Consider the following 16,712-nt stretch of genomic DNA (forward strand, 5'->3'; position numbering starts at 1 on the left):
TTATTGTTAGGCTAATTTTGCTGGTGCATTATCCAGTAGACTAGTTAACAATTAAGTTTTTCTTAATAAGCTACACTATTAAATTGAAATAATGTGTAGATGTGTTTTTTTTTCTTTCTCATATATACGAGTACCCCCAATTAGTTCCACACAGTGAGGTATAGATAGTCATATAAACTGATAAAGGGAAAAAAATGGTATTGGTATCGGCCGATACCTAGAGTTCAGGTATTGGAATCGGATCAGTAGAGAGAAAGAGGTATCATTGCATCCCTAATAAGAATAATCCAGCATTTAAAAAGGTGTCTTGAGACCCCTACATTATGTTCCATTGCAGTACGCTCCCTCTAGCTGTTTTTGAATGCCAGAACATGTCTTACGTAATCGCCCCCTAATCATGTACATCTGAATCGAGTAAGGTGAACCTAAAACTTGGCTGTTTATACAGGGCTTCCTTAAGAATGATTAGTTCTTAACTAGGCAACAAACTGAGCAATCGATTTTGAAAAACATAGTTTTGCACATCTCTAGTTTAAGTGAACCAGGCCCTGACATAATCTCCAGACATTTTCTGCACTGATTGTTTTAGGGAAACTTTGGAATTCTGATGCATTCCTCAGATTTAAGCATGATCAAATGTGTTACACTGAGCTGAGACCACTACACACTTATTGGTAGCTAAATGTATTATCAAATTATCCAAAAAAAAAAAGCAACCATGCAAGGGATGAGGGATGTGCCGAACTTTATGAATGATGGGTATTCCAGTTCTGGGATTCATGCGCAGATTCCGTGTGGGCCTGGCTATTATGTCCAACTCTGTTTCTCCAGTAACACTTAAACACACTTTCATAAACCCACACAGGTCTTTACCCATGATATCTTTATCACATGTGTTTTGAGTTTATAGCCCCTTGGTTGATATTTGTGTTCTGGTGAAGTGATGTACCTCTGGAAGGGTGCATCAATATAGATTATTCCTTCCTTCCTCTATTCCTTCCTTCCTTTCTGCCTTCTTTCCTTCATGCAAAATCTATTTCTAAGTTTCACATTAGCTTGTTTTCCTATTCCCTTCAGTACATTTTCCCATTAGCTTTTTAAGTTACTCTCGGTGTCTCTTTTCATGCGTATTGGCTTAAATTTTTTTACTTCACTCATGGTGTTTATTTTCTAATGCTCCCTTTGACCTTGTTTTTTTATTACCTAACAGTCCTTTTCCTTGTTGCTCTCACTCTCTCTTCATCTCTCCCTCTCGTGGTTGAGGACAAGGAGGTGAAAGCCAAGCGGATTACAGTGGCAGTTTAATCTGGCCGACCCACCAAAGGATTTTTTTCTGCACTTTTCTGCAAGCTTATGATACAGTAAGGCTGAAAGGGTGGGGGGCAAGGGGACTGAAGAGTGCGGAAGGGAGCAGTTTATATTCTGAGGACATCATTGGCCCAGGAGTCCAGACCAACCCTAGACTTTTGCCAGAAATCAAGGGTGGGTAAGTGGGGGTGACAGTGGACTGTGGGTGAGCAAGCAAAGGGATGTTAATGCTACTTTGTTACTAATTTGTTTCCATCTGTCAAGTAATATTGCATATGTGACTGCATATTCCCAGAGTACCAGTAAGAAGAACTGTTGGATCTTGATTGGAGAGGAAATGTTCGGCTCAGCTAGCAAAAATTGCTAAATTTTTAAATGGTTGAAACCCACTATTTCTTGTGAGTTTAGTAAATATGAAAATGAATCGGCTCGATTCGGAGACTTTGTTGGACAGCTCAGTCTATCACTTAATATACATTGGTTCCAGTCAAACATCCAGTTTTGATCGTTTTTAATTTACCAAATGATGCAAAATGACTAATGACGGCCCAATCCCAGCCTACTAATTACGACTTTTACATCCTTTTCAATGGTATGTTACCCTTCCAATCTACTCAAAAGTGTCCATGAACTGCCATGAAATGCTTGTTTTGTAGCATTACCGCACTCAAAGAATGCCAAGGGAATTGAATAAATACAAGGGCCATTTCAACACAATGAATGAAACCATATTGTTCCACTGACAAATCTATCCAGCTTGCAAACAGTCATTAACAGAATAGTGGTCAAACAAAGCGGCAGGGGTGGAAAGAGTACTGAAAAATCATACTCGAGTAAAAATACAGTTACTTATCAAAAAATCTATTGTGAGTAAAAGTATCTGTCCTAAAAACTACTCGAGTAAGAGTTAAGAGTAGCTAATTTAAAAGTACTCATGAGTAGTGAGTATTGAGTATTGGATTGCGAAAGCTATGCCACCTCATAATAAATTCCATATGCAGCAATTTTAAAAATGTAGCATACGTACCGTAATTCACATTCCCTTTTATGACATTGAATTTGACTGCTAACTTTTAAAATGCATCACTGATCTATGATAAACACTACATGAATGTGATTCCAAAAAATAAAAGGGAGACATGATTACAGAGATTAAAAGATCAAAGTTATTTTCAATACACTGATCACCATTTTAAATTGTAATGTATGAAACAATTACATTAAAATCAGTTTATGTGGAGGGTCTAAATTTCCTTTAATGCCAACAGAGCGAGTTATTGTTACACATAAAACAATTTTCAAAACAATGCAAAGAATGCAAAAACAACTAAAAAAACATAAAAAGACTGTCACTTGGCAGCTGGAATGTCACGTCCGGCACAATAGAGGGGGTATAGAGCAGGGGTGGGCAAAGTATTTTTGTACGGGGGGGGGGGGGGGGTTACTGGTTTGAATATTTCTGTAACAGCTGATCTCCTGGGATTTTCAAGCACAACAGTCTCTAGAATTTACCACGATTGGTGCCAAAAACAAAAAACATCCAGTGAGCAGCAGTTCTGTGGATGGAAATGTCTTGTTGATGAGAGAGGTCAACAGAGAATGACCAGACTGGTTTGAACTGACAAAGTCTACGGTAACTCGGATAACTGCTCTGTACAATTGTGGTGAGTTGGTGTATTAACTATTTATTTATGTGCAAATAAATTACTAAAATTTGATGACTAAACAGAAATCTGAAGAAACTGCTATCTACCATTTAAAATACAATATAATGTTTTAGTTTTGTGTGAAGTTGAGTAAATATAGTGCTAAATAAGAGTTTATATTTTTTAGCAACTTAATGTTTGTTATTTACAAACATTATATATGTGATATATCGGCATTGTATGGGCCTGTCGGCCACCCTGCTCTCTGTATATTGCATCGGCCATTAAAAAACCCATACTGGTTGACCACTACTTTGGAGATGCAATGTTCCACATTCATTCTTGTATCTTTTAAAGAGATAGATCACCCAAAAATGAAAATTCACTCATCATTTACTCACCCTCATGCCATCCCAGATGTGCATGACTACCTTTCTTCTGCAGAACACAAATTTTTTTAGAAGAATATCTCAGCTCTGTAGGTCCATACAATGCTAGTGAATGGTGATCAGATCTTTATAGCTCCAAAAATCACATAAAGGAAACTGAATTAATCCATGAGACTCCAGTGTTTAAATCCATATCTTCAGAAGTGATATAATAGGTTTGGGTGAGAAACAGATCAAAATTTTAATCGTTTTTCATCTTTTAAGATTTCACATCTAAAAGTCACATGTGGTGCCTGTTTAGTTTAACTTTCACATCTGGAAGTGAAAGTTAAAGTGGAGATTTACAGTATAAAAAGGACTTAAATATTGTTCTGTTTCTCACCCACACCTTTTATATAGCTTCTGACAGATATTAATTTAAACACTGGAGTCTTATGGATAACTTCTATGTTTCCTTTATGTGATTTTTGGAGCTACAAAGGTCTGATCACCATTCACTTTCATTGTATGGACCTATAGTGCCGATATATTCTTCTAAAAATCTTTGGTTGTGTTCTCCTGCTGAAAGAGTCATACACATATGTGATGGCATGAGGTTGAGTACATGATAAGAGAACTTTAATTTTTGGGTGAACTATTCCTTTAAGACTAAAAATAGTTGAATAGTTAGGCTGAGCATAACTTCCCTGGTAATTTATTTTCAAATTAACACACTGTCTACATCAAGGGTCGGTATTATTAAAAAAATAACAATATTCTAAAAAAATTATTATTAAAACGTCACCGTTTTATTATATTACATTAATTCCTCTAAAGGTACTAAAGTTATTCAGCTTATTGTTGGTTGATTAATAGCCTTTTAAAGACACACTAGACAGTGGTCTATTCGGTTACATGTACGCTTCAAGTCTGACATTTTGATACAAATCTGCTTTTTGTCCCTCTATTTATGTTTACTTAAGACATAACTGACTGTTTACATTAATACCTCGCCAAGACGGGCATTTTGGAGGAATTATGAAGTGTATTTGACTGTTTAAGCGTTAGCACTCTCTGAACACACGTGCATGTAAAGCTCCTACACACACACACACACACACACACACACACACACACACACACACACACACACACACACACACACACACAAGGCCGCCTGTCATTCAAACGGCACACAGCTACAGAAGCATCGATGTAATGAGCACCCCTGGTCTAGATGTAGGCTAAATATAGAAAATTGCTCAAAAGTGTATCATCGATATTGAGGATTTTTCCCCCGACAAATATCGAGATTGTTTTATTACCCAGCCTTATAACCTAGCTAACATTGGATAAACCTCTCACAGCAGCCCAATAATCTCAGTGATAGCTAGCTAATTTACAGGCGGTATAGACACAGAAAATCTAGTAAGCAGAAATATGAAATTTACCTCAATATGCTTCGTCAAATTAAACGTAGCATTAATGCTGATATCTCGACTGGCTTGAGCAAGCTAAAGTCACATGACACGATCAAGCAATTGGCCTTCTTCATTGTGAAACGCCCTTTTAGTTTTGGCCGTGGATGTTCTGGTGTAGAAGTGTTGCTTGAGGCATCCTCCACATTCATCATGATAGCATGATGGGTGAAAGGTGCCATGAGTTGTTCCCGGCAGGCTTCTCTGCCTTACAGGCTCCATATGGTTAGGATTAGGGTGGAGGTGGGGTTAGGACATCTGCTGTCTCCCAGTAACAAACTGAGGTACCTTTATACAACGGGATCATGATAGCAGTTGGCGCCACTCCACCTTCAAGTTTTCTACATGTGTTTTGATGGGAGTCACGAGACTCTCCCTAGCCAATCACGTTGATGGATAAAAATACAATCAAAACAGGGAAGTAGCGAACACAGACGGTGGGAAAATAGCATAGTAGAAGTACAGAAACTGCCCTTAAAATGCACTCAAGTAAAAGTATCAAATTTTAAAACGATTTATTACAATTCCTGAGATATACGACTTAATTACAGGAGTGTGAGTATTTGTAATTCATTCTTTTACACCCCTGCAAAGCGGTAGCTCTTGTTTCACTCCGCACCTTCTTTGATGTGGCTCATATCACTGGTACTTTCATCAGCCCTCCCCTGCTGTGCAAATTTAGAGGGAAGCGGTCCCTCCTCCAATGGGATTAGCTTCAAACTGGTACTTGTCCAGTGTCGTTGAGATTTTTTAAAAGAGCTTAACTAACCTCCACTCATGGGAGACTTCTTGGAGGTTAATGTGGGCTTTTGGATTGTTTGCCTTGCAATTAACATGTTGGATGGCCCTATGTGGGGGGGAGTCAAGAGCTGTAATAAGTAAGAAACAAGACTTAATGCAAATGCACCTATGGATGAAGTGTGCTGCAGAAGGCAAATTGAGTTATACACTACTCAGAAGACTAGGTCACCATGTTATTTTTTTGTCTGTGTGGGATGCTGGTGTACCTACCAGGTTTCTTAAGCTTAACTAGCAGGCCTTCCTAGGTCAACCCACTTCACCAGACAGACCATGCATGTCGAACAGTTTTTCTGGTGAATAGCATGTCTGTGCTGATCCACCAGGTATGTCAGCATAAACCAGTCCAGCATGGGTATTCAAGCTGGTCTAAATTGTTTTTTTTGCAGCGGGACAAGATGTAATATCCAGAATTTGCATTGTATTAGTTTTACTTCATGATTTAAGTCTTGTGGACATCAAGGGGTTAGTGGACTTCTTCTTGACATAGCCCCTGCAGGAGACCTTATTTTAGCTGGCACCAAGTTTTTTTTGTTTTTGTTTTTTTGCTGTGTTATATGATACAGAGTGAATGCATTGGGGGATCTGCACATAGCCCTGGACTGAGATAGGCCAGGATGCTGGGGCAAATGGATTGGAAAGGACTAGTGGAGGGTGTCTGAAAAGTCAGGTGTAGGCCAGAGGGTGCCAGGAATAGGGGTGTGAGATGCCTGCTCTGTCTGCTGGCTCGGTGATGGACACAGCGTGCAGTCAGCCAGTCCATGCCACCCCTGATCTCTAGGTCGCTCTTCAGATGAACAATGGTGGGCCAAAGTAGGGTAATGCTTTTCACCTCCCCCTTTGTACTTAATTCCCCTCCATTCTTCGTTCAACCTCCTGCCACCTCCCCAAATACTTATATGTAGACCCCTATATAGTCCCAGTTCACCAAAAATGTAAGTATGTTCTTCTCCTCTCTCTCCATTGCTTGTTCTTCTCCAAAGCGAGACCTATAGAGAGAGAGGGAGGGTGTGGGAGCAGACAACTCCATTTTTCCCTCTGGGACTTTGTGGTTTGATCTTGTTCACATGTAGAATTATAAAGACAGAATGCGAAAGAGAGAAAACGCTTTATCGAGAGAGACAGACACTGTGTGCTGGGAGTTAGCTGGACACGTGTCCTCTTGTTGTCCCCAGGGTCTTAATGCCCCTTACTGTTTGAAATCAGCATTAAACCTAGGGGTAGGGGAAAAAATAGTTTCAGTGATGCATCGTTATTCTTTCTCAAATGATTCTGAATCGATTTGCAAAAGAATCAGAATCGATTCTGAGTTCAGTTTAAACTGCGGCAGTGCAGTGGCGTGCGCCCACGACAGATATAGAAACAAAGACATGCTTTAAGCGCATATAATAAAGTCAGGCGCACAAACACGACTGTTTGCAGACTAGGTGTTTCAAACACATGACCAATTGTGCCCAAATGAAGCTATGATCCTGAAGTTCTTTCACAAACCCACACACATAGCAACGGGAGAGTTTATTCGTGATAACTTGTCAACAAACAACATAAAACACAAGCTCGCACCCGTTATTGCACTGATTTGCACACAATAGGGTAAATACAGCAGAGTCAGTGGTTCGTGAGACGTGGGTGATGTTTTCATTTAATTCTTTTTTTCTCTTTTTCCTGATGCCTTTCTCTACTCTTGCGCGCTCTCCGTTTCATTGGCTTTTGCTTATTGCCGGTCACTCACTTGTCAGAACAGTTCACAAACCTGATTATATGGGTTTGAAATCCATCGTAGCGTTTCCGACGGGGTCGTGCAATCTTCTTCTCACAGAGAAAACAGATGGAACAGTGCATACGAGATGCTTGATACATTTCTGTAGCATCAACTGCACTATGTAAATCACTTTACTATCACCTGTGCAGGTGAGGAGAGGAGAAGCTAACGGCTGCACTCTCATTAAAGCAGATATATCTTTCATCCTCAACCAGCAACTTCCAGTTGTGTGGTTATAGTTAAAAATTAAATTAAGGCATGGCATAGATTAATTTTAAATAATAATTAAATACTATTAAATAATTTACAGTGCTTTAAAAAAAGATTAATATAAACAGTTGAAGTAATAGTATTCAGTGTGTTTTGATGGAGAACCAATATTTTTTTTCTTGTGCTTTTAAGAGATTTTATAAGGTTCTAAAGAAAGAAACTGAAAAATTGTGATACTCTTCTAAACTATTGAACCGTTTATTTAATCTTGTGGATATTCCATGTTTTGTTCACTGCTCATTCTGAATGTAAAAGGCCAGTTTATGTAATGTGACTCGTTCTGGTTTTTTAAAACAGCTGTTAAATAAAAAACTGAAAGGGAAAAAATAGAGTAAAAAAGAAATTTTGAAGAAACTGGAAAAAAAAGAAAAGAAATTGGAGGAAAAGATGCATCGTGATGCATCGAGAATTGTTTTCTAATCGAATCGTTACCCTTTTAATCATAATTGAATCGTGAGGTCAGTGAAGATTCACACCTCTAATCAAACCCACACCATTTATCACCATTCAATGATGAACACTTTGACACCAAATATTTGGTTTCTAATGTCACTCTAATCACATTATAAATCAAGTGTAGTTGAATACCATCAATACTTCCCACACACCTAATGCAATTAAAATGACCTCCAACAAAAAAATATATGTTAATTCTGCTGATTTTGGGCATGTATTGTAGTTCCTCTCATACAAACTGAGTGATGAGACCACTTAATATCGTAATAAAGAAACATGCCTTCATTTTTTGGTTCTCCTAGTGAAAAAAAAAAAAGATAAAGACTGCCTAGTCTGTGCTGGACCATTAGGCTGGGTAGAGATATTTCTGTCAGCCTATTTACTTATTGATGGGAATGCTAGCACAGGTTAGCATGACATGCACGCTGCTGTACGCTGCTGTTAGGAGACAGGTAAAATGCATTCTGAATCTCTTGACTGCCCCTACTTCTCCAGCAGCTGTGATTGTGAGACTTCTGGTGCCTGTAATATATGAAGTTAATTGTTTGCTTAACAGGACCAGTTTTGTACAAATATGGTGCTAGATTAGCATTAATGTTACCGCACCTATTGACAGTGTAATAACTTCCTGTGGAAGTGAAGAACTCGCCATTGAGTGGTTGTAGATGGGAGATGGATTTGGCCGTTGGGTGGGCTGACCACTGTTAGCCGCAGCTGGTTAAGAGTTGGCTGACTCAGTTTTAGTGGTTTCACTCATGATCTACATGAAGGGATTGTGGATTTGGACATCTGAGGCGAACCTAAAACCACTTTTACCAGGCTGAAATTTGAAAAACTGAGCTTGAAGCGGAGGTCGAATGAGAGACTTGTTTGGGGTGGGACCTCTTGTTGATGTCTGCTTTTTCTGAATTTGAAAACAGTTTTCTTCACCCAGACTTGGTGTTTTGTTTAACTAGGTTATTTCCACTGGAACAACTTCATTCTTTTTTGCTTGTTTTTATCAGTTTTCATACCAAAGCGCCTCAAGGAGTTCAACCTGCTCGTAGTTTTTTCACTTTCCGTGTTTCTTTTTTATGATGGTGCCCCAAGCGCAGAGGTCCAGTGCCACAGACCCTTCATTGTCTAAGAAATGTAGAATGTGTTTCCCCCTCACCAAGCCCCTGTCTCTGTCAGAAACTAGGCCCTCTTCTCGTGGTGCTTCCAGCCTCTCTTGGGTACCGACAGCCCACTAGGTTTTCTTACACTTTCCCAGCGTTCAGTCTTTGTGAATGTTAACTATAGTACGCTAAGCTCCTTAACCCAGAAGTGGGAACTCCAGATACCCTTTCCAAAGAGGAATGATTTCTGCCTGCTTAGAGGATGTACAGTACTTAAGAGAAAGGAAAGCAAAGAGAGAGAAAGGGAGTGAGGCATGGAAACTCCCATGTTCAGCAGACAGCATCAATGGCCCCAATTTGAACTCCCTTCACGCTAACCATTCTTGCTATGTATGGATTGTAATAAGACCACATTATGTTTCACATCGGAAATAGGATGGCAGCACTGGCTTCAAACCTCACTATGTCAATCCTAACCCACCCTTCCCATCTTACTTACATCTTACTATGAATCCCTCACTTTTAGACCTTTTTAAAAGTGTCTGCATTTAGTCTACTAATTGGCCTCAAGTTGGTCTCAAATGGATGTTAATCCCAGTCTTGAAAATAACCATCATTTGATTTTTGTAGTTGAGGATGTTTTATTGAACATTTTTAAAAATATACACTATACACCCCCATTTCTCCCTCATACACTTATTGTCTCTTGGTTAGTTCTTTTGCCCCTATCTTGATTAAAAAATAAAATCTAGTTAGAAGAAAAGGGGTTGGCTAAAGCTTGTCATTATAAAGAAGTCACATGGGAGGTCTTTCCCATAAAATGAAATATATGTAGCCTTTGTCAGAAAAGCTAATTCAAATACTTGGAAATCTGTTTGCTTTCTTCAATGGTCCATTTAATCTTCAGTCCTTGGGTATACTTTGACTAAAACATCTCACCTCATAATGCCTGATGCAACTTGTTAAGGGTCTTAGGTTGTCAACTCTAACATTTGCATGATTTTAAAAGAAGGCATGATGTTGGTTTATGTTGGTTTTCAATGTGGATGCATGGATAAAAGCTTGTGTCAAAGCTCAGAATTTAACATTTATTGGAGTCACTCCCATCAGATTTGTGTGGTATATGAATGTTACAGCGCATACTTCTGTAATTATAGCACATAGGGTACATAGTGCAAGTATATGTGTGTGCATTTGTGTGTGGCATCTCTGGGAAAAATAGAGAGACACCTGACGCGGCCAATGAGGTGGTGAGCATGGTCTAGCCCAACAGCGCATGGAACATGTTGTAGCTCAATGCTGGACTACTGGTGTCAAGTCTCAATTAATTTTAATTAAAATGTATCCTCTTTGTGTTAACCTGTGCCATATTTCAGAATTATTAAGTTGATATTGATTGGTATACTTCTTTGGCATAGTTTAAAACTTTATCATTTTGCTAAATATTGCTAACTGATTGATGCTGCCATGAAGTGCACCTTGTAAACTCCTCTTTTCAAGTTTGGCATTGGTCGTTATGATGTTGGCTTTACAATGCCAACATACTTTTATTCTACTAACTTGGTTTTGTTCAAAATCCCGAAAAACCAAGAACACATTTTCTAGTACAGACTCCTAGAGCTTTCATGCTACATTCACCAAACTTGGCACAGACCTTCAGATTGTTCTGGAATATATCTGACTGATCGGACTTACGGATTTCGCACAGCAGACAATCAAAAATCTGAAAAATCTCTTAAACTTATATTGATGTAATGTTTCAGTGGGCCAAGACTGTATTATAAATTTTAGGCAAGGCTTTATCAAGCCAACATCAAAGTATATCTAGACTAACTTTACTTATCTAGTTATCAGAAACAAAATACTGAAGTAGCCAAAGCAAAACCAATAGAATGACTTTTTCCATTTCTGCAACTCAAGTATCACAGAGAATTCAGAGTATGACTTTGCATGGCCACAAAAATTGCACCCAGTAGCTCTGTCATCTACTAAATTAGAGCTAGCTTTTGGGTCAGTGGTGTTCAGTGCTGTAGGAATTTTATTTTCATGTGGTCTGTTTTGTGACTAATAATGCACATAACAGGTGGTGGAGCAGCGAAGCCACACATAATTCGCTACAAAGGAAAAACACTGTAAATACAGCAAAACTGAAACAGTCACAGGACCGATCGTAGTCTGAGACTGTTTTGTTCATAACACAGTTTTGACTAAATGTGTAGCTTAGCTGTCGAGTTTCCTGTATGTCTTTCCATCCAACGACAATTTTTTTTTCGTGTTTCACAATTAGACCGCTTATGCAGTTTAGAAAAATTTCTCTCTACTGGTTGTACACACACACACACACACACACACACACACACACACACAAACATGCCTATATCTCTGCATGGCTTTTGGTGAGACCCTTGAGAAAGCATAATTGTAGGCCACTGTGATTATGGAAGCTAGCTGGTTGTGGGAATACAGTGTGTGTGCAAGTGTGTGTATTTGTAGGGTGGGGGTGTGTACATGAGGGGTTTCCTCGGCAGATTTGTTTACTGGTAATTAATTCACCTGATTGATACAACAGCTGTTGACGCCATGGGAGGGAAAGAGACTGAGGGGGAAAGACAGAGAGAGAGAGAGACCCCTCGTCATAGTGGCTTCCCCATGTTGCATGGTGTAGATTGCAGTTCCAATGCCCCATTGATTAAAAGGCACATCTGTCAGCCAGCACTGCTGATTATGGCTGCCTAATCTTTATGGAGTCAACTCTACTGACAGAGTTATTGGAAACAGGGGATGTTGGGAAATGAAGAACAGAGGAGGAGAGAGAGGGAGATGAGCTGTGGGGGCCAATGATTCTGTCGAAAAGCTGTAAATGGGGAGACCCCTATATAAATATATATAAACACTTACTCCATTCTTTATTATACATTTTTTTTCACATTTTAGAATAATAGTAAAGTCATCAAAACTATGGAATAACATAAATGGAACTATGGGAATTATGTTGTGACTAAACAAAATCCAAAATAAATCAAAACTGTGTTATATTTTAGCATCTTCAAAGTACTCACCCTTTGCCTAGAATTTACAGACATGTACTCTTGACATTTTCTCAACCAACTTCTTGAGGTATCACCCTGGGATGCTTTTTAAACAGTATTGAAGGAGTTCCCATCTGTGTTGGGCACTTATTGGCTGCTTTTCTTTATTATTTGGTCCAAGTCATCAATTTCAAAAAAATGTTTTTATTTTTTTATTACATTTTAGTTTTATAATGAAATAAATTAATTTGGTGGCACAATTATATTTTTGTCGACAAAACTAATTTCAAACATTTAAGCATAAGCCTTCAGATCAAAAGATTTTTAAGATCATGAGAAACATTTCGGTTAAGTGTTTCAAAACGGTAGTGTGTGTGTGTGTGTGTGTGTGTGTGTATGTATGTATAAATATATATAAACAAATTAAAACCATGATTCTATATTTGTTTCAAGCTGATACATACAATTTGAAAGTATTCTAGTTCTAATTTTTTGGACTCAAAATTAAGGGTTTACTAGATATCAACTGTAAAAGAATAGTGCCACCATTGATATAGGTGGTGTTAGGGGTGGGCAACATACCGGTAGACACAATAAACCGGTACAAATTTGACAACCGGTATACATTTTGGATTATCGTATTTATCATGGTTAAGCAACATTGCTACTGCGTGGCAAGAAATGTGCACATTTTCTTAGGCTTACTGTAGTAAATTCAGGTACGGCAAGGACATTGTTTTGAAAATTTTGTTTTTAATAATTTTTTTATTTTTATTATTATTAGCTAAAAATGGCATTTTGTTCATTTTTAACACCAATAATGTTCTGTAGTGCAGCTTTAAGGGAAGAAATGTAGGATAAACAGTCGAGAGAGAGAGAAAGAGATAGCGGTAACAAACAGCCAGGCCTATCAAAAGCCACAGGCTCCTTTAAACTGTCTTCATTCTCCTCTCTCGGTTTCTCTCGCGCTCTCTCTTTTTCGCTCCCCGGCCAGGCGAGTGATTGACGGCCTGAGGGTTTTAATGGGCACCAGAGAGCGGGAGAGCCAAGGTCTGTGTTGTCATGGCAACAAGCCGATTGGGCCCTCTGCCGCTCTACCTGAGTGCAGTAGAGTCGCGCTGGCTTGCTCTGTGTGTGCGTGTGCTAACAATAACTCCTAAAACAATCCGTTCTTAGTGATTGGCCACCGGTCATTGTGCCCAGTGATATTTGTATAGTTTATTTGTCTGTGTTTTAATGGAAGTACTCCTCTGCCCGCCTTACGTATTTCCACACGTGCATATGCTGTGACAATAGAGCTGGAGCCATTGTGCTGGTTAAACCTACACCAGCCACTGTGTAAACAAAATCTCACCGGCCCGATCTGTCACTCAGCCCCTTCCTCCCCCTAACCAAACATACTCGCCAATCGTTCCACTGCATGCAAACACTGGGACTGGCCGTACCTCACCTGTTATCTGCCCAGCGCCAGCATCCGGCCTTGTTTTTTCTCATCTGTGGTAGTGCGTCCTTGTATACAGGTTACATATAAATCTATGGGGTTTCCTTTCTTGTGATTTGTTTGTGGAAGTGTGTTAAAGGAATAGTTCACCCACGATTAAATTTACTCATCATTTACTCAATCTCTAATAACATTTCAAATAGATGTCAACCGATAGTGGATTTTGCCGATACTGATAACTAAGGTGTTAGCAAAGGCAGATAACTAATTAAGTGGCCGATAGTTTTTGAAATTGATTTAAAGAATGTCAAAAACATTTCTTTTTCTTTCCTTACTATGACAGGCACAGACAAAGAGTCCTAAATTAATAAAATCCCAGTTCAAACAAAATCCCCCAAATAACCAGAAAAAATCAAATAAAGGTTTGGTGCATAACGCTATGTTAACATTTTATTGATTTATAACACAGATATTTTTGCTGATAACAATAGTTCCAAAAAGCAACTATCGGCACCAATTAATTGGTAAAACCAATCGGTCTACCTCTAATTTTAAACTCATATAAACACAAAAAGAGATTTTTTTGAATAATGTTTACGCCAAATGCCATTGGTTATCACAAATCTTGTAACTGAACAAGACATGTTGATGAAAGTGCGTGTATGTTAGGGGTGAAATGATGTCCTGGGGGAGTTTTGCCTCTTCGTCTTTGTACCTGCAGGGGGTCAGCTCCTGACGCTTTCTCACCAGGGTGTGTGTGTGTGTGTGTGTGTGTGTGTGTGTGTGTGTGTGTGCGCGAGCATGCACAAGTTGACATCCCTCTCTAACCAGGGCAGCAAGAAGCCACTCAAAATTCCATCATAACAAATCACAAAGTTAAAAATTAAGCACTGTTTTGGAACTTTTCCATATAGTTCAGAAGTCTACTGGACTTCAGCATTCCTATTTTTTTGTTGTCATGATCATTGCATCACTTCTGAGTACTTGGGTAGTTGTGCCCAATCCTAGTGTGTTTATACATGGTTTAAGTTCTGGAATTGTTACTACATATGTCTTTGTGTGTGAGCTAAAGATAGAGAGAATTCGTGTACCTATGTCCATGTGTATGTTGGAGTATGTGGCACTGCCCTTTGCCCTCTCTGGGTCAATAGAGTGTCTGGGCAGTTAAGGTCAGCTGCACTGAGGCGATTTGCCCTCCTCCACCAAGGAAAGAAGGATCTGATTACAGGGCTGGGGAGGGGGCGTTGGGTCGTGTGTAATCCCTGTCTCCCCCTTCTTTACTGGCATGGGAAAGACACGACTGAGTCTGGCTTTGTCTGGGGTGAAGGGGCCCCAGCTTTCAACCTAAACAACTGCTCAAATCTATGACAAGACTTTCTACCCGTGTGTATTTTAACTCAGTTGTTGCGCCGAACTTCGCTTGGTCTTTTCGTTGTGCTCTAAAGGCATTTGTTAAAGATGCTTGTTGTTTGTTTGCTTGACTGGTCAATGATGTATCAAATATCTGGACAAAGAAAAATGAAAGTATCTGAATGTTTTGTTATAGGTTTATTCATGCCTATTCATTTATTTAGTTGATATTTAAAATCAAAACTTTATGACCAGGTTCTGTGTGTTTCTCTTTTAGAGCGCAGCGGCAGCTCCCAGTCCTGTGATGGGCAACATGCCACCCAACGACGGCATGCCAGGTGGACCCATGCCTCCCGGCTTCTTTCAAGTATGAGCTGCTCTCTCTTTTCTCCCCCACCTTCCTGTTCAACCTCCTCCTTAAACCGTGTGTGTTAAGCTTTTACCATTTTCTGTCCCTTACCCCTCCCCTCCTTTCTCTAACCCCCTTTAGTTCTTCTAATCCCCGTCCAGATGTTTCTTCCCCGATATCTCTCCCTCTCCGTATTTCCATTCATTTCCATGTTGTGTGTCTAAATTAGTAGTTCAGTACAGTAGCAATGCTCACTGACACAAACGGAGAGTTGTGGACCCTGATCACAGATCAGTACAAAAGCCTCGACATTTTAATCCTAAAGGCCTGTAGAGCATAACCCCCCCCCCGCCCCAGAGTCAAGGTGCCACTGGGAGTTTCTCTGCTATAGTGATCTTTATTGAGCTAATTATAGGCAGATGAAAGCTAGTCACCTTTCTAAACAAACAAACAAACACTGAAAGACAAATTCAGCTAAATTGTCTGTCACACATTACTTTTGCATAAACTTGGGTTCAAATTCAATAGGCCACTTGCTGCACTAGTGTATAAAAATAATGATTTTCTGTTTTAATGAAAGAAAGACAGATGGGTCAAGATTAAAAAATAAAATCTATAACACATTATTGTAAACTGACAATATGTCCTACAAATAACATCTCTGCATTCACACTTTGTATTATTATATGCAGCTCTTTAAATATTTTTTAATGTTAATTATATAAATCATCTTTTGTCAAACTTGCTTAGGACAGAATATTAGATTGAACATTTAGTAGAATTGCAGATAGGGTGGCAGACAGATTATCTAATGGAGTAGACAGAACATTTAGTAGAACATCAGAGCTGCAGATAGAACGTCTAGTATAATTAAAGATAGGGTACCAGATAGAGGTAACAGAAAAGATAGAACATTTAGTAGAACATCAGATAGAGTGGCATATAGAGCATCAGACTAGATAGAAGATCTAGTAGAACATCATATAGAGTGGCAGACAGATCATCTGATAGAGCAGATAAAACATTTAGTAGAACAGCATACAGAGCATCAGACTAGATAGAACATCTAGTAGAATTTTAGTCTTTAATCTAGTTGAACATCAGATATGGTGGCAGATAGAACATTCAGTAGAACATTAGATAGAGCGGCACATAGAGTATCAGACTAGAATTAACATATACTCAAACATCATATAGAGTAGATAGAACATTAGTTGAATTTCAAATAGGTGGCAGAGCACCAGAGCAGTTAGAACATTAAGTAGAACATTAGATAAAGTAGATAGAACATCTAGTAGAATTTCATATTGTGTGGCATACAGAGTATCTGATAGAGCAGATAGAACATTTATAGAGCGGC

General features: G+C 39.0%; 1 protein-coding gene across 1 annotated transcript in view; it reads left to right on the forward strand.

Annotated features, from left to right (window-relative positions):
* Positions 1 to 16,712, forward strand: part of LOC127439304 (single-stranded DNA-binding protein 3-like) — a 110,107-nt gene that overhangs the window by 76,142 nt on the left and 17,253 nt on the right. Inside the window, exon 5 of the mRNA XM_051695558.1 lies at positions 15,281 to 15,370. Within this exon, the coding sequence (XP_051551518.1) occupies positions 15,281 to 15,370 (90 nt within the window). The remainder of the gene's footprint in view (positions 1 to 15,280; positions 15,371 to 16,712) is intronic.

Source organism: Myxocyprinus asiaticus, chromosome 50 (assembly GCF_019703515.2).
Source record: "Myxocyprinus asiaticus isolate MX2 ecotype Aquarium Trade chromosome 50, UBuf_Myxa_2, whole genome shotgun sequence".
NCBI classification, from domain to species: domain Eukaryota; kingdom Metazoa; phylum Chordata; class Actinopteri; order Cypriniformes; family Catostomidae; genus Myxocyprinus; species Myxocyprinus asiaticus.